Source organism: Neolamprologus multifasciatus, chromosome 20 (assembly GCF_963576455.1).
Source record: "Neolamprologus multifasciatus chromosome 20, fNeoMul1.2, whole genome shotgun sequence".
Lineage (NCBI taxonomy): Eukaryota > Metazoa > Chordata > Actinopteri > Cichliformes > Cichlidae > Neolamprologus > Neolamprologus multifasciatus.
This window is the reverse complement of record NC_140458.1, coordinates 6,009,554-6,028,464: the sequence shown is the minus strand read 5'-3', so window position 1 is coordinate 6,028,464 and position 18,911 is coordinate 6,009,554. Positions and strand designations below refer to the sequence as shown.

Below are 18,911 nucleotides of genomic sequence, written 5' to 3'. Positions count from 1 at the left end.
TTATTAATTTAGCGTGTTAAAGTATTGCCAGTTAAACTGCTATTTTTATTCAGACATTCAATGCTTTTTAACCTGCCAGCTATGTGGAAAAGATCCAGGTGATATCTGACTGTCCCAATTTATGGCAAAGGAAGACTACTGAAGATAATAGGCCAGCAAACTCACAGCTAGTGGTCTTCCTATGCCCTGGTATACTCCGATTGCATCGTCATCTCAACCAAGAGAGCATTTCCGTTAGAGAGAACAATGTCTTGCTGGGTGCTGCATGTCAGTAATAGTGAAAGATGAATCCAGCGTCCGTGACGTCACCTAATTGAGGCCTTATTTTTAGTGTTTTGGATGCGCCCATTGTTGTTTTGGAAGGCTAAAAATCATCATGTTTGCATGAGAGGGTGGAGTGCTAAGTGCTGCATTTGTAAACTGGATGAGTAAAAAGTACTGATGCAGATACCTGATGATTTATAAAAGTAGAAGACCGATAAAATACAAGGATATCTCTCAACAAAGCTGAATCACAAACTTACTGGATAAGCTGTATGACAAAGCAGCTCATAGTGTTTGCTAGAAAATCCTGTTTAAAGTAGAAGAGAGGTTCTGCTCAGTGAATTAACTGAGATGAGGCTGAGGAGACAGCAATCAGCTATAGCTGCTTGTGTGGGCACACTTGACAATCAAAGACTCCACAGCTGGGATTTTAAGACTTAGCAGCATCCAATATGGATGTGTTATTAAAAGATTCATGCAGCACACATTTGTTATGGAGGAAAAGCTACTGGTTGAGACCATAACCAGTTTTTGTTCAAGCTTGTAAACGTACTTTGTAATGTAATTCTTAAGATGGGAATTGACTCGCTTTTGTAGCCAGCCTCAAGTGGTCATTAGAGGAACTGCAGCGAAAACTGATTTGTTTTAAATGACATATTATACTTGTTACACAAAACTAAACAAAAACACAGACTTTTGAGGGGGAAGGTTGTGACATGGGTGATGATGTATGGTTGAGGAAGTGAGTGAGCATTTTCCTGTTTTGTTTTTTTTTCTGGGAAATGGCAGCACATGTTATTTTTGGGTAAATTAAACCCTATTTAATATGAAAGCTGCTTTTATCTACTCCCTTATTCACAAGAGGTCCTCATATCTGAGCAGCATTTTAGCAGATTTTTACACTAGATGCCCTTCCAAACGCAGCCCCCGCGGGATTTGTGCCTCCTCCCGGAATCCAACTAGGGATTTTTTGCTTGCTAGGCAAATGTCTACTACACCATGAAGCTCCTAAACCCTACTTAAAATAATACTTGGAATTCTGTTTATCACAGTCCTGGTTATTATTCTTTGTCGGAAAGCCAGAAACTGAAAATCGTGTATATTCAACAACAGCCTCCATATGCTCGTTGCTTTGCGAAACTGTGAATATTTCACTCTTGATCCTTTGCCTTTTTGTTCTCAGGTGCTGTTCAATCAGTTCAAGTACTTCTTCAACTTGTACTTTTTGCTTTTGGCCTGCTCTCAATTTGTCGAGGAGTTACGCTTAGGTGCTCTCTACACCTACTGGGTCCCTCTGGTATGTGGCATTTCACTTACTGTTAATCATTAAGGTCAATCAGCTTCATTTTCCATTATTTGTGTTCCTCTTCAATGCTTTTTTAAAATGTACTTTTGCTGAAAATTAAGGTTTAGATGTTTCTTTTCACTTCCACGGTTGCAGCACTCACATAAACTTTATTAGTTACTTTTTCACCGTGACTTGTCACTCTCCAGGGTCTTGTTTTGATCATTACCATCATGCGAGAGGCAATTGAAGAAATTAGGTGCTACCTTCGAGACAAAGAAGTGAACTCTCAGATTTACAGCAAGCTTTCAACAAGAGGTAAGAACGGAAAGCTTAAGGAACATCTGCAGGTTTTACCTGTGTCGATTTCTGTGTTGCATTTTTGTTTTCTTAGCAAACATGTCTATTAACTGTAGGAGGTTGGTCCTGTTAAAACTTATTGGGGCTGGGGGAAATGGTGGGTAATTCAAAGCAGAGATGTAAAAGTGTACATAAGAGGCCTTGGTATAAAGTGCTACCAGCAATAAAAAGCATGGGACCTCTTGTGGTTTCCATCACTTTGCCTCTTTGATGTGGCAGCTTGTTTTACCCATAAACACAATGACTGGTTGCCTCCATGGTAGCAGCCCCTCTGCATATTTTGTGGTTTATAGAAACTTTATGGTGTCAGAACTCGGTGTACTGGTTGCAGTTGTTTTGTCTAAGTTCCTTTAAGTTGTATGTTTATGAATACACGTGCATGAGATATTGCCACATGATCAGTCAAAACCATCTAGAGCCTTTCATCACTTAATGCTTTTCTGCTAAAAGCTGTGGTGTGAAGTGTTACCGAATAAGTCTTTTTTGTGTTTGTGTGTAAAATGTAAAATGCATTTGTAGAGTAAAGTTCCATGAACCCGAATGCATAGCGATATTAATGTGCTTTAATGTCTTACATATGCAAAGCTCAGAGGTCACGGCAGAGTTCAAGGGTCAGTGATCTCTTCCAAACAATTTTGCCGTTCATTCCAAGTGGAATGAAAGAAAAGGCTCAACTCCCCCAGCATTCTTTCAAATCTTCATGGAGACTTACTTTCCCAGATTCACTCAGGTGACTAGTGAGCCATGCAATTTGCCCAGAGGTCTGGGTTTTGTGAAGACATATTTGCTGAAAAAATACCACATTCTCTCGCTAGCTTATAATTAGGGAAACTTTTAAGACAAAAATCTAAATGTTGGGTGGTCTAGATTCCATTTAAATTCTTAACTACACAACTCACATTGAAATTTCAAATAGCTACGTGTATGTGAGACTTTAATCAACATTCAAACTTGCCAAACACTTAACTTTATGTTTTCTTCTGTATTTCAGGCACCGTGAAGGTTAAAAGCAGCGGCATTCAAGTCGGTGATCTAATAATTGTGGAAAAGGTTTGTTGAAGTTTTTTTTTCATCCACATCTGTGAATAGTTTTGCTTTTTAGACCTGTCAAGTTACCGTTTATATGACAGCTAGTAATGAGGGGGTTGTTAATCTTCTGTGCTCCGCTGGTGACTGAGGTGAAAAGAGTTAGTAAAGATTTTGTAATCTTGTGATCAATGCCGAGTGTCGGCCTGTCAGACTCGATGCGCGCGTGGTATACGTGAACATGAAATGCCTTTTAATTAGATCTGAAATACAAATTCAATTAAGCGCTTTAGTTTTATCTCGAGATTTCATTTATGGTTTCTAGTTCGATATCTGTGTGAGTTTTGGATCTGCTGTGTTGCTCCCCTCGCGGACAGACTGGAGTCCCTGAGGTCTTTGTACATGAAATGTGAGAAGCGTGTTCTGTCTTCAGTTTCCAGCGGAGGGCTTCTCTCTGAATCACTCATTAAGTGCAGTTGAGGGAAAGGTCACACATGTTGTCCTACACATTTTGCTAATATGACCGAGTGATTCCGAGTCATCTGGGTTACAATTCACAAAGTCATCGGTGGAGGTGATGGCAAAAGTTTTCAAATAAGTCTCACTTTGAAAAGCCATGCGACTTGCTTTGTTAAACTGCTATTAATCACGTGAACTCATCTAAACAGTTAGATTTTGCTAAAGCGGTCACGTGAATTTAATATGTAATATCTTGAGTGAAATGGTTGGGTCAGGCTGAGTGTAAAAGCTGGCTTGGGTCCTTTTAGGGCCATGACAGAATGATTTGCTGAGGGGCTTAATATTTTGACTGACTGACTGTTGGTAATGTGGCACATGAAGTGAAAAAAAGTCACAAGAGCATAAGGAGGTAGAAGGAAAGTATAGAATCAGGATGTAAGGTTCACGCCATTTTTTTTTCTTTCTGCCTTTCTTTGTAGAACCAGCGTGTTCCTGCTGACATGATCTTTCTAAGGACCTCTGAAAGAAATGGTAAACATCTGCCGGTCATTCATCCATATATCCACAACAGGCCGGCTGGGGAAATGAGTTGTTTAAAAAGGCGCTGAGGTGCAGGGATTAGCCCTGAGCTGCGACAGGAAGTCCTACATTGTATAAATCGGAACCGCGACCACTACTAAGTTATCAGTCAAAGTTATGGTGGCGAGTTGCCACGGCCACATAGACAAAACATTGTTTGATTTTCATCTTCGTCTCTGACTAATTTTGTCTTTCAAATGAGAAGATAATGAAAAGGAAAATCAAGGGACGCAAAAAAAAAAATCTAATGCAAAGAACAAAAAGAAGACAAGAGGGGAAGATCCCTCATCTGAATAATCAAATATGGATTAGTGTATCATTTGTGAGAGATGACACCAAACATTGACTAAGGCGGTTTAAACTGAAATGCACAGGCTGCTGCTGTTTTATTTATAGCCTAGAAATCCAAATGTGACTAAGAAAGAAACGCTAGATGCTTGTTGTTGTTGCGTCTTCCTGTTGGGGGAAGAAAAACATCAACTTTGTTTTACTGGAAATAGTGCTCGGCTATCTCCCATTCCATGTGGAGGCCATTAGGTCAATTATGAAGGGCCTAGGATAGGATTTAGAGTTTTGGGCAGGATGACTCATGCTGGCCAGTGGGGGGGAAGGGCTCTGGTAGACGCTTCCACTTCTATCCCAACAGCAATAAACTGCTCCGTCCTGTTCCCAGTAGTCAGTGTTCATCTGTGAACCCATGTTAAAATAAATTCACACATAACATTAACTTAAAAAAATGGATGTTTATTAGAAAAGATGAGAATATGATGAACTCGCAGTCTAGCCTTCAGTATGGTTGATAATCTGTTGTAGGCAGTGAAGTGATCAATAATGGAGCTTATGAGTTTCCTTCTTTGAAATAAAAACCTTTCTGTTGTTGCCCCCTAGAGGTGACTGTTTTCATATGGCGTCAGTAGCAGCTCTTGTCCTCTCTTTTCCAGGCTCCTGTTTCCTGCGGACTGACCAGCTTGATGGAGAGACGGACTGGAAACTACGCCTCCCAGTGGCCTGCACGCAGAGACTACCAACTGCTGGCGTGAGTTGTAAACTGTAGATGGAGGCTGGCAGTAACGATTCGACTGGAAACTGAATGTTTGCCCTGTTGTTGTTTCTCTTTTTCTTTTTTTTTTATAACAACTAATAAATACAAGAGTAATTTGAACTGAGAGAAACAAGTCTTTTATTTAGCCACTACATGCTAAGTTAAGTATGCAATCTAAACATTAAATTCATTAATAATTGTTGCATGTATAATGTTCTGCACCATGTAGGTCTTGTAAAGCCTTTTCTTTTCTTCTTCGGGTAATTTTAATTCATGTTGTCTAATCTCTCACAGGACCTTCTCCAAATCAGATCATACGTGTATGCAGAAGAGCCAAACATTGATATCCACAACTTTATCGGAACCTTTACCAGGGTAAGTGGTTGCATTGTTACGCTGAACCCTAATCTCCCTTCAGGCATGTTAATCTCATCTCCAACATCTGAGTCTTTGTCACTTTTATGCTCGAGCTGTAACAGAAACCGCGCTCGACTTTGCAGCACACAGTCTGAACTGAGTACAGTGATATCAGTGTTGTTAAATACCCCGCAACAGAAGCATGCAGAATGAAAGATGCTCATTGAAGTGTATTTGTGCTCTCAATTGTTGTCTTATAGAACACAATTTATTGGTTTCATCTATAAAAACTGTGAAAGTGACACTTTTAAGTTGTTGAATGTCTTATTTTAGATCAGGAGCTGTGATACAATAGTGACCTCTCCAGATTGTACCTCGCCTGTCGCCCAGTGATAGCTGGATTAGGCTCCAGTTTCAGCAACCCTGGATTTGATAAATGGTTGAATAAATATTAGATCAGACTTAAAAATCAGTTTCCTTAAAGTGTTTGAGGACCCCACCGCAACAATCACCCAGCTACATCGATAAAAAGTTGAAATCCTGCAAAACTCTTAACATATAGCACACCCCAACAAGTAAAAGAGTCCAAATTTAACTTCCTAGCGCTTGCTGTGTTATATATTCTAAAACATTGAATGTCTTGATGCATGCTCAATCATCCAGGTAAGTAAATCTCCAAAAGTTGATTCTGTTCATCCGACGTAGCGTTTTGTGGGAGAAATGTTTCGTCACTCATCCAAGTGACTTCTTCAGTCTCAGCTGACTACTAAAACATTGAATGATAAAACCGATTAATAGGTTATCTGTGGCTCAATTAGGAGAAGCAGGGACAAGCTGGTTTCTGTCCTTAGTAATCATTCTGCATGTCTGTTGTATCAACTGTTACAGGAAGATGGAGACCCACCAGTTAATGAAAGCCTCAGCATTGAAAACACCCTGTGGGCGAGCACTGTTATTGCCTCTGGTAAATATCTGACTGGTGGTGCATCTATAAAGCTGTTAATATCCAAGTAACCAGGACCTGCGTGTTCACTAAAGCACTGATCCTTCATAGCTGTTGATTTGATGGTGCATCTAATCAAATCTACACTACCAATAAGGTAGCCCTTTCTAAAAACGCAAAGGCACCGCTAACTATAATTGTAAAGAAAGTGTGCTTCGTCTGTGGGAGAGTGAATCCACTTTAACCGGCTCAAGCATGTGTTGTTCATCAAGCAATTAGAAATCTGCGTCCTCCATTCAAAATGTCATTCTTCATTTGGAAAAATCTATTCATGTCAAGATTATAAGTCTGGAAAACATCTTCCTGACATGCTGTGTTTTATGTTGTACCTTTACTATATTGCCCTGAGGCCATTTTTTTTGGTCTTTTTTTTGTCTCTGCCTCACTTACTCCAGGCACCGTGGTGGGGGTCGTGATTTACACAGGCAAGGAGCTGCGCAGTGTCATGAACACCTCCAACCCTAGGCACAAGGTACAGTAGTGTAAGCCAGAGCTGGAAGACAGAAGTCTGATCATTTAATTGCATGAAGGTGTTTTTCCTAGTATGTGTTTTTTTATACAGTATATGTGTGATTGGATTTAACTTAATTATTCAGATAAATTAATTTGTTGCTTCACTTATTTTATATTTACAGTAAGTAGATGCTTTATGTTTGCTTCTCTTATAGGTTGGTTTGTTTGACCTAGAGGTGAACTGTTTGACTAAAATCCTGTTTGGAGCCCTGGTTGTGGTGTCACTGGTCATGGTGGCCCTCCAGCACTTCGCCGGCCGTTGGTACCTGCAAATCTTTCGCTTCCTGCTGCTCTTCTCCCACATTGTGCCCATTAGGTCCGACTTAACGCTGTTTCTTAATGGCATCCGCAGTGCTATGTTATATTTACATGTGAGGAATGAAAAATTGCGTGCTTCCTTGTTTTATCTGATGCAGTTTGCGTGTAAATCTGGATATGGGAAAGATGGTTTTCAGTTGGATGATTAAGAAAGACTCAAAGATCCCTGGGACAGTGGTGAGGGCAAGCACCATACCTGAACAGCTCGGACGGATCTCCTACCTGCTGACTGACAAAACGGGTAACCTAGCATACCGTTTTTTGTTGATCTAGTTGAGCAATAACACGAGAGGATAAAGTGGTGAGGATTTTCCTAGGAGGTATTCTGTAAGACAGAGTTTAGCTGTTTCCTACCCTGCGGCGTTGCTATGCGGTGGGTTTCTTGCTCCCTGAGACCAGCTACTTACAGGACCTTTAAATCATAAAAAATCAAAGTCTCTCATCTATACACACCTTTAGAGCATAACACCTCCAGCAGTGAACTTCCACAGGCAGGAGGTGTTACTCGTCAGATTTACAGCCCTCATGCCTAATAAAATGATCGGCCATTTCCACATCCAGAGAGCGATAAGGCCAGTGGGGTCTGCAGGTCACACTAATGTATGTGGAAGTCCCCTGAAGTCTTTTTGATATACTGGCAGAAATGCTTTTAAAGTAAGTGTGAGGATACAGAGGTTGTGTGTAGTGTCAAATGCTTCTGGCATTTTTCTGGTCACCATATGTGGCTGTTACAGGTGACTGATTGTTGTTTGTTAGTTAGATAATTGAATCTTTACAATAGGATCATAATTTGTGCTGTCAAGCGTGATAACTTTTACTGTTCAAATGTCTTTAATGTAACTTTCAACAGGAACTCTTACCCAAAATGAAATGGTGTTCAGACGGCTCCATCTTGGAACTGTGGCATATGGGATGGACTCAATGGATGAAGTACAGAGCCATGTGTTCAGTGCCTACACGCAGGTGAAAGGTGTTATCTTAAGAAGAAAAATTACTAAATTGAGCAAACTGTGTCCCAGTATTCAGAAGAGGAGATTCAAATTTAAAAAGCTCTTTTTTAGAAAATGTATTAGTTTGTGATTATTGTTCAGCTGAATGCTTCCTGACCTCAAATGACATTCTTTATCCCTCTTGACACCAGAGGTTAGTAGAGCAGGAAACAGGATTAGCCCACAAGCGAAGCACTGACCGGACTCCTTTAATGACACCATCATTAACCCTGAGAACATGCAGCCTTCTAAAAATAGCAAATTCACAACGCAGAAGCAAATAGTTCATATTTACTCTACACATCTGGTTATGTTTACAGGCTGCTAACATAGCGATAATGGAAACTGTTGAAATGAAGAAGCTGGTTCCTCAGTCTGTGAAACATTTCAAGTGTTAATGCAGCTTCCTCACAAACTCTCAGTCACTAGTGGCCCATGGTTTTTTGATCTTTTTTTTAAGTTGACAGTACTGATAATTAGCTCTGTTGGCTAGAATACTTCCCCTCTCTTGACAGCTGGCAACAGTGAAAGACTCACATAAAAGAAGTCTGTTAAAACGTTTATATTCTTTGTTCTTCTTGCACTAACAGTACCTTCTCTAATTCTCTTCAGCCCACCCATGACCTTCCAGCCTCCAGGGCTCCAGCAGCCACGAAGGTTCGAAAAACCATCAGCAGTAGAGTTCACGAGGCTGTGAAGGCCATCGCCCTGGTGCACAACGTAACACCCGTGTACGAGTCCAACGGCGTGACGGACCAGGCCGAGGCCGAGCAGCACTACGAAGACACTTGCAGAGTCTACCAGGCATCCAGCCCAGATGAGGTATCCAGTCCAAGAAAATGCTGTTTTATAAGAACATATAAGGCATATAATGATATGCACATTATTATTGTGTAAAACAGGGGTGTCCAACTCCAGCCCTCGAGGGCCGATGTACTGCAGGTTTTAGATCTCACCCTGGGCCAACACACCTGAATCAAACGATTAGTTCATTACTAAGCCTCTGGAGAACTTCAAGACATGGGCTGTATCCCAATTCAGAGTCTGCAGCCTTAAAGTACGCAGCCTCAACGATCCTCAAGGACCGCGTACTCAAAGACCGCTAAGGCCGGAAGTGCGAGGCTTGTGAAATGGGACGATGTAGCCTCCGTCGCGCTGCCCAGGTTGCCTAGCAACCATGATACTAACAGCTGGAAACGTTTCATACAGCTTTGTTTGACAGAAATGAAGGAGAAAATCTTTTGTTCATTTGTTTGTTTGTTTCTACATGAGCTTTGATCATTCTCTGTAAGATTAAGCTCAGTTATTGAACGGCGTATATTTTAAAGTAAAGGCTTTAAAACCAAGTTAGTACAAACGTCACTAATGTCACATAACTTTGTCGACATGTGGCCAACAGTAATGTTTTAATGTTCTTCATTATTAAACACTTGCACATAAATAAGTGACATAATATTCAGTACTTACTTAAAGTTTACTCTTCGGGCGCCCCTCATCTGCCGTTTTTTTTCGGCAAAATTATCCACACCCACCGCCGCGCTATGCATTCTGGGATATGTTGGGCCACGAAGTCTACACCGCCACGTCCTTAAAATTCAGGGAAATGAAGGACGCATTTGAGGGCCGCATTTCGAGCAGCCTTTGAATTGGGACAGCCTTCGTCGCGTCGCTGTGATGTAATCGGCCTTAAAATGCAGCCTTTAAGGCTGCAGACCCTGAATTGGAATACAGCCATGTTGAGGAGGTCATTTAGCCATTTGAATCAGCTGTGTTGGATTAAGAACACATCTAAAACCTGCAGGACACCGGCCTGGAGTTGCCCACCCCTGGCGTAAAACTAGTAACTAATATAAGTATATTGTGGTTGTTGTTACCTCACTTTGATCCGTACACAAACGATGACTCTAAAAGACTGTTTTTATATCAACGTGCTGAAGTTGAAAGTGTGATTAGACCTTCATTATTCATTCATCAGATGATATATGTTAATATATAAAGCTGAACTCTTATTTTTTGATGTTTCAGTTTGAAATGTTTAAAATATTGTTACTCTACCCAAACCTAAGACCAAGAGCAAAACAGGGAAGCAGATTTCTGCATATAAGATGCGTAGGTTTGTGTTTTTGGTCAAGGCCAAATTCAAGAAATACAGAGTGTCTGTATTTCTTGAATAGGGAGAGTCTCTCAGAAATGCAGTCCACACTGATGTCCTTGATCAGTATGAATTCTTTTGAACGTCAGGAAAAAGGCTGCAGATTTCGACTCGATCCATTTCCTGCCATGTAAATACGGATTTCCTTAATGTGCTCCTCAGCCCATTGCACTTAGCCTCTCTGAGTTTCCTTTTTTTTTTTTTTTTTTTGCGATAGCACATTTTAATAGCACCCAGTACACTGTGGTGGTCACCAGAAAAGAAAAAAGAAAAGAAAAAAGTCTAGCATCGGTGGTTTGCGTTGTTGGTAGGAAATGGAGCCGTTTTATTGTTTTAGGTCACAATGGATAAAACAGTTGGCTTTGAGTTGCTGAGACCTGAAAGTTGCATTCAGTCAGTTTGATACAATCGAGACAGATTCAGTTTGCTTTGCAACAGCTTTCAGGAAGTCTTATTTATAGATCTGGTTTTGTGTGTGAGCACATTAGATGCAATGTCAGTGACTGTTAAATGTATGGTTTCTACTACTGTAATGTAAACTGACAGTTTGCCACCATCCGCATGGAGATGAAAGTAGTTTTTTTTTCTTTTTTCTTTTTTTTTTTTTTGTTCAACATTTATTAAAATTTTAATAAATGTTTGTTTGTATGGTTTGGTTCAACGAGGAGTGAAATCTGAATCACTTTGCTTTCCGGCACATAAAGAACATGTCAGCCATGTGGTGTTTGTGAGTCAAACCATCTGGGTCAAGCATTATTCAATCCAGTTACAAATGGGACGCTAACTCAGATGCTTCTATTATAAGGTAGTGCTGTTGTGGCAGACACCCGATCCCAAAATTCCTCCGCAGTGAATATTTCTAGACTCTGACTAAGCATAATCTTCATACTTCCCAACCTGTATGACAAACACTTCAGTAGTCAGAGCTTTGATGACGCTAAAGCGTTTCTGGTCAGACATTTTTAGGCCATGTGGTGCATTTTTCCAAAATAAGTAATTTTGGTATCCCAAAATCAGTGATTTTAAAGTTGCTGTAGGAGCAGAGCAGTCTCCCTTGTTGTCTCTTATCTGCATCTGTTTGGCTTCTCTGCTGTTCGTCCTGGCAGAAGATGGATGATGAATTGGGAATGTGATCTGGTTTCTAGTCTGGAAGTTATTGGGCAATGCCATCTCCTCTCGTTCTCTCTCCCCACACACACACACACACACACACACCACCCCCGCACACATGCTTCTATTGTATTAATGGATGTCGTCTGTTGTGTCCTTCAGAAAGGAACAAGCAGAAACTATATTTTCAGTTAAGAAATGGACATCTTCCCAGTTTTTCAATCAATAGTCTTAAGTGCTGAAAATGCTCGAGCTATTGATGTTCTCTGACAGTCTACTTGAAAGTGGCCTTCGCTGTTTTCTGTGTAATTCAAGTAATGGAACATCATATTGACAATGCTTTTGCCATGAAAATAATAAAATGAGCCAGGCAGAGGTCACTTTCTCTTAATGGGTTCTTGAATGATGATAATATTTTATTTGGTAGAAATATATGTTATTAGCTAAAAGCTACATAATTTTGCCTTCTTATTGTGCTCTGTATATATTTAGTGTCAGTTGTGCATTTTAATGACCGCTCACTAAAGCCTTTACACTGTGCTTTTGATAGGTGTCGCTGGTGCAGTGGACTGAGAGCGTCGGCCTTACACTTGTAGGAAGAGACCAGTCATCCATGCAGCTGCGGACCCCTACTGGCCAAATACTGAACTTCACCATCCTTCAGATATTTCCCTTCACTTATGAGAGCAAAAGGATGGGGATTATAGTCAGAGTGAGTGCCAAAATTAATATTATTACTAGTTGTTAGTGTTAGTAGTGGCTGCTGTCCATCTTGCTGATTTCCTCACATCTCCATTGCTTAGAAATTATTTTCAATTACAGTCAATGTAGGTCAGTGGTTGTTGCTATGATTTTGATTCTTGCTCGGTGCTGACTTTAACAAGGAAAACAAACGAAAAACAGATTTGTGCTAAAGTGTATAATCTGAGAAAAACCTCACCTTGTGACCTCTGACTAAGTCGGATGACTAACTTTATTATTGCTGGCTGGGATATTACTCAGGAAGCCAGGGATTTTTAAAGTTGACTTCCTCCTGATAATATTTTCAAACACTTTTTAAGTCTCTTGTGGATACCAAAATAAGTTGTGAATTTCTAGGCAACACTAAATAATAGAATGGCGCACGTGCACTTTGGCTCGTGCACGCTGAGTAGAAATCCCCCTGCGAGAAGCACGGCTGGGTAATCGTTGTACCGAATATTAAATACAATTTTATGTACCGTTTGCACATGATAAAGCACAAATCAATGTTTTTCTAGGATGAATCAACAGGAGAGATCACTTTCTACATGAAAGGTGCCGATGTGGTGATGTCAGGCATCGTCCAGTATAACGACTGGCTGGAAGAGGAGGTATGTTTCTATGTTTCCCACGAGTCATGGCGCATACCTGATGACACTGATTTTATTCCTGTTAATAGTAAATCACATACTTTTAGATCACATGCAGATGTCGTCTGTGTTTTCTAGTGTGGGAACATGGCGAGGGAAGGTCTGAGAGTCCTCGTGGTTTCCAAAAAGTCGCTGACAGAGGAGCAGTATCAGGATTTTGAGGTAACAGCCCTCCATGAAATTGACCTACAGCAATCTAAGACAGAGCTCAGAGTTGGGTTTCAGATTCAAGTATGAGAAGATGGGGCTGTTGAAGTGTGCTTAGGTTTACGAGCGTTGTTATGCATGCATTGTTTGGTCCCTGTCTAGTAAAGCCATTACAGTTTCAACAGTGTGATAGTAAAACATGCTCAAGTTACATTAAGCATCTGTCGACTGACAAGCATTACACATGATATTGATATTTGGAGGAGACATGTTCAGCATTTCTAAATGTCAAAGAGTGTCCTTGGGTAATTAGACTAACCTCTGACCCCCCCTTCAGTATTTCTACCCCACTGTGCCTCACATACACCAGGCCCCCCTCATTGTTTGAGCAGGGCATGGCTGTCTTCCCTGCAGTTGTTAGCCCCAGGCCTATTACTGAAGTGTATAATTGAGTGAGCAGAGCTGGTGGGCAGCAGTGAGTCACCAACTGAGTCACACACAGAGTTTATGTTCCTGTATGAGTCACCCTCAGATTGTTTTTGCTTTATCTCACTCACAAATTGCCCTCGAGCTGAAATGCTAAAGATGGGCGTTAACTGATTGATTATGTCTGTCCCGTATGCTGTAAGTACAGTGTGCTGTATGCATAGCTATTTTGTTTAACAAAGCTATATTTATAGCTTTCAGGGCTGCTTGACAGTTTACATTTATACACAGATTTTTGTATTTAAAGTATCAGTGCATTTAGGATGGTATATAGTAGGTAGACTGCAAATTTGGCCTTATCTATGCACAATGCATGACATATTCCTAGCTCATTTTACTCCTTATTTGTTTTTCTTGACTCTCCTGGCTGACAGCCACATTCCTGTTTTCTTCTTTTATTCCTGGCTGTTTCACTTCTTGCAGTGATTTCACAGTATTTAAACTTTCTTATCCTCCCACTACGACTCTCCAGGCGCGGTACGTGCAGGCCAAGCTCAGCGTCCATGACCGCTCTCTGAAGGTGGCCACAGTGATTGAGAGTCTTGAGATGGAGATGGAGTTGTTGTGTCTGACTGGGGTGGAGGATCAGCTCCAGACTGATGTCAGGCCCACTCTGGAGATCCTCCGCAATGCAGGCATCAAGGTCTGTGGGGTGGGGTGGGTAAATGGCCTTACAGTGCACAGTAGCAACAAACTAAGAAGACAAGCACATATGTTTTTCATATTGGCTGTATGTAGCTTAATGCAGCCTTCATTTTTTTTCATCCCCTAAACTTTAAAACTGACACTTTAGTTATTTGCTAATGATTTTAGATGTTTAATTCAGGCGACGTCCACACTAGCCCGGATAGATTTGAAAATGGCGTTTTTGTGAAAACGTTCCACGTCCACACTATCATTTTCAGTCGTTTTCACAGAGTTGTGCGTCCACATTGAAACGGCCAAAAACGCTTACGTTCCAGTACTGCGCTTGCGTGAAACGCACGACGATTCGACCTACCTCATTTCTGTCTGCCGTTTATTTACTTTCCGGCTCTTTGAAACGTCGCGGCAAAATATTGAGGAAAAGCACCGAGTTTTTTAAATGGACTAACAATGAGGTGGAGTTGTTGCTGCGAGTAACACAAAACAACTAAGTTGCAAAAGTGAGTGAGAATTAAAGAATTTGAAGAAAGGTTATCTGAAGTATGTACAAACTGATATTAATCTTTAATAGGGCTGTCACAAAACAACTGCTGTATAATGCCCTCCGCTATCTAAGTTTAATTGGCCACATGACTGCATCACAGCAAAACAGCTTTGTATCTGCTTTGGAGAGCATTTTCAAAACGCTGTCTCAGTGTGGACGGAGAGGAAAGATGCGATTTTCAAACGAAAACGTATTAGTGTGGACACGGCGTCAGTCTTTGAAAAGGATGCTCTTTCCCAGTATGCTCTTCATAGGTGCTAAAGCACAAGCATAGCTCACATGTTTCACACCAAAAGGTAAACAAGAGGCTCTTAAACCAAACTTCAGTAAAAAGTAACAAATCTCAGTTTCTCCGGTTTATTGTGACCATGGCAACAAACACGTTAACGATTCAACTTACAGTCTTTCCACTAAGCCCGTTTTCATCCTCTGCTTTAGTACAGCAGACAGAAATGGAGTCAAATTTCTTTGGATCATGGCATTTAAAACATTTTTAAAAATCAGCGGCTGTGCAGTTTTCCAAAACTCTTGACAAACTACTGAACACGGAGTCAAGTTTCTTCTGTAAAAAGTCATCCAATAAAAAAATAAATGTGTGTTTTATAAATAAACCACACGAACAGAACATTGCTTTTTAAAAGTTACCACTCATGTAATTTGTTAAAATGAAATTCAGCTGTGTTTGGGTGGAGTCAGAAATGTCAAGATCTGAGGATAAAATCCCCCCAAACTTTTTTTGTGATATTGATGAATCAGCCATGTCAATTCTCTTATATGCAAGATCCAAAATACTAATGAGAAAGAATTTGGATGCTGTGATACCAGTCTGTGTGATGACTTGTGTTATTTTTGTTTGAAGCACAAGAACTAAACTAACACTGTTTTTAATGGTAAAATCTTTACAGGCTTTCATTATCAAGATGATTCTCAAAGTCTTATCTCTGGGTTTAAAGACACCGGAGTGGGATTTCTGTCTCTGTTTCCTGTGTAGGTTTGGATGCTGACCGGAGACAAGCTTGAAACGGCCACGTGCACTGCTAAGAACGCCCATCTGATCACCCGCAACCAGGACATTCATATCTTCAGACCAGTAAGTCCATGAAACAGACCTGTCTTTCTCTTGTGCACATATCTAGTGGGTAATAGTTGATTTTACTCCAGGGCTGATGTCAGTTCAAAGCTGCCCTGACAGTTTCTTGAATCTGTCACCCCGCGGGCATCCAGGCTCTGTGACCAAGGCCCATTAGCTAGTGGTCATACAGCCCAACACAACTACGCATGCAGGCCGAGCCAGCATCCACAGCTGAATAAATCACCTCCCACCAGCGAAAGCATCCAAGCCACTGTCAAAGAGAACAAACAGCCCTTCGCTCAAACAGAGGAGAAACCAGCTGAACCACTCCCAGAGGGAACATGCAGAGGGCTCACTTCCTAATTTGTTTTGCAGGTTTCAGGCAGTGTAGCTGCTTTGATAGTCCCCTTCTGCCTTAACCTCTGGATCCATGCCAGAGCAGAAGGAGCGTCTGCCATATAGGAAGGTTAGAACTTGCGTACAACTGTGGTTACTGGAAGAGAATAACAATGGTTGGCAGTGCTTAAAAACCTCTGTCCCAGTGGACGGGGGTGTGCTGACTGGGCCTGCTACACATACATCTGGATTAGTTTCCTGGTGGCCACCAATGGCCTGAACTGGACTGACGTATGAATTGTCAGTGGTTGAAGGATATTCATTCCAGAGCATGGCTTTTGTTGACAGATTAACACCATGCCTTGTCAGTGCTGAATTTTTGGAGAATTTGAGTCTATATTTGAACCTGACACAACTGTAAAGAAATTCTGTTTATGTTTTCAATTTTTTTATGCAGGATATTATCCCGTTTCCCCTTTCCATTTTTCTTTTAACACACCCTTTTAATATTTGCATTGTAATACATCAACAATACACTACAGTCTAGTTGTGTGCAAATGTAAGGACAAACCCTGAATAATTTGCATATGCATAATTTTCATTTTAACCTCCTCTGTGGTAAGTTTAAAACCATTTTTACAATAGGGTGAAATTACCTTATGCCTTTTTTGTGTCAACACATGCCTCTTTAAGACACAGTGCTCAGCTAAAAGGTCAATAATTTAACTTTTTAATTTAATCTGAATGATCTTATGGACTTTCAGTTCAGTCATTTACAGTCTAGTTTTTGTGATATTAAAATTTTCTAATATTTCTAATATTTTCTAATATTACAATTTTAAGGTTTTTTGTACCAGCCTTTCCTGCATCTGTGGACTCAGTTACTTCTTTTTCAGGTCGTGTGTCACTCCCATTCTCATAAATGCAATAGCTTTTGAAACCTTTGGAGGAATTTATTGAATTATACTCACTTGGACTCAGAGAAAAACTATTTATATTTTCATAGGAAAAGGTCAAAGTCGCTTTGATGTAATGTTCTTAGTAATTACATGTGGCAAAAACATGTAGCTGTACTTGAGGTACAAGATCAAAATTGGCCTAAACTCAAGAATTCACAATCTATTTATGGTAAAGTTTCTAACAGTTGCATTTTCAGTCTGTGCGGTGTCTTTTAGTTGATTATTTGGCTGCACCTCCTCTGTCTTTGTGCTCTTCTCATCTGCTTTGTGCTGCACATTTTGTATCCAAATGCTCACTTTCACTGTGGCATCATCTTGTTCTGCAAGAAAAAGAAATCGTGCAGTTATTCACCAGTAGAGCAATATTTCACATGTGGTCAGATGCTCAATTTGTGTCACTAGTATTTGATTCTGACCTCTCAATTAATAATCGTAACTAAAGATATTTTGTAAGGATGGACAGGCGTGGATATAAAGTGGAACTTGACGGTTGGAAACAGTAAGGCTTTAAACTGAGTGAAGTTTTAGGCTCATCCTGCTCTTTACTTCTATTCCCTACATCAACCTGATATCCGCCTGTAGGCTCCACAGAAACATTTAATTGTCACTCCAATTTTATTTCAAACACAAGTAGAGATAGGAACCTGTATGCCGAATTATACTTGCTATTCAGTAGCTACATGGTGCTGTTTAATAAATTAAACATTTGCATTTATATACAACTCACGAGTGTGAGTTGTGTGACTGAATTCTAGTGTATGTAGCTGGTTGAATGTCAGCTAGGTGTTTGGTTGCTCTAACATTTGTCATTGCTGCAGTTGGAGAGAGACAAGCTTCCCTTCTTCTGTCTGATAACAGAGAGACAAACATGCAAAGCCTGGCAGATTTTCCCCTGTGATAATTCTACATTAGAGTGTTTTGTTGGGGCATACAAGTGCATTTAACAATGTGGTTGCTATTGGTATAGGTGACAACACGAGGGGAAGCCCACTTGGAGCTCAACGCTTTCAGGAGAAAGCATGACTGCGCTCTGGTGATATCGGGGGACTCGCTTGAGGTAAGTGTGCCACTCAGACTGTCTAACCCACATCCCATTAACTTATATCTCCTTATGAAACTTTGACATATATTCTGCATGAAGCGTGCACAATATAACACTCTGGAAGTGGTGTCTGTGGTTAGAGTCACTATCTCAACCACAATAGGAGCTAAACTGTAAGTTGAGTGGAGGTATTCGAGCGCCACAGCTGAAAGCAGTTAAATGTGGGTGCCTGAGTGTTTTATCTGTCCATTATGCTGGTTTTCTTGCAGGTTTGTCTGAAGTATTATGAATATGAGTTCATGGAGCTTGCGTGCCAGTGTCCCGCTGTGGTTTGCTGCCGATGCACCCCCACTCAGAAGGCTCAGATAGTCCGACTGTTGCAAGAGCGCACAGGCAAACTCACCTGTGCAGTAGGTGAGTGGAAAATTTAAACTGGGCCAGCATGTTTTTCATTTGTTTAAAGTTCTTCTTCTCATTGTGGTTTTTTTGCTGTTGTTGTTTGTTTGTTTGTTTTAATTTTAATATGTGTTTCCAACTTTATAATGTTGTTATGCTATTATAATAATGAATAATAATGAAAAAAGCTATATATCTCTCTACATAAATCTACATCTCCCTCTCTCTCTCTATGCATATATATATATATATATATATATATATATATATATATATATATATATATATATATATATATATATGCACATACATTAGGGGTGCAACAATACTCGTATCGATATTGAACCGTTCGATACAGTGCTTTCAGTTCGGTAGGATATGTATGAACAATACAATTTTTTAAATTTATTTTATCAACTTTTCTTCTGACGATGCT

At 40.4% G+C, this 18,911-nt stretch overlaps 1 protein-coding gene across 1 annotated transcript in view; it reads left to right on the top strand.

Annotated features, from left to right (window-relative positions):
- The window catches only part of atp9a (ATPase phospholipid transporting 9A), a 36,797-nt gene that overhangs the window by 4,216 nt on the left and 13,670 nt on the right, over window positions 1–18,911 (top strand). The window contains exons 3-21 of the mRNA XM_085146232.1: window positions 1,448–1,561; window positions 1,759–1,867; window positions 2,901–2,959; window positions 3,874–3,925; window positions 4,915–5,009; window positions 5,310–5,390; window positions 6,261–6,336; window positions 6,771–6,847; window positions 7,044–7,204; window positions 7,305–7,447; window positions 8,057–8,169; window positions 8,808–9,017; window positions 12,008–12,169; window positions 12,717–12,809; window positions 12,927–13,010; window positions 13,954–14,124; window positions 15,662–15,760; window positions 18,005–18,094; window positions 18,349–18,493. Of these exons, the coding sequence (XP_085002358.1) occupies window positions 1,448–1,561; window positions 1,759–1,867; window positions 2,901–2,959; window positions 3,874–3,925; window positions 4,915–5,009; window positions 5,310–5,390; window positions 6,261–6,336; window positions 6,771–6,847; window positions 7,044–7,204; window positions 7,305–7,447; window positions 8,057–8,169; window positions 8,808–9,017; window positions 12,008–12,169; window positions 12,717–12,809; window positions 12,927–13,010; window positions 13,954–14,124; window positions 15,662–15,760; window positions 18,005–18,094; window positions 18,349–18,493 (2,134 nt within the window). The remainder of the gene's footprint in view (window positions 1–1,447; window positions 1,562–1,758; window positions 1,868–2,900; window positions 2,960–3,873; window positions 3,926–4,914; window positions 5,010–5,309; window positions 5,391–6,260; window positions 6,337–6,770; window positions 6,848–7,043; window positions 7,205–7,304; window positions 7,448–8,056; window positions 8,170–8,807; window positions 9,018–12,007; window positions 12,170–12,716; window positions 12,810–12,926; window positions 13,011–13,953; window positions 14,125–15,661; window positions 15,761–18,004; window positions 18,095–18,348; window positions 18,494–18,911) is intronic.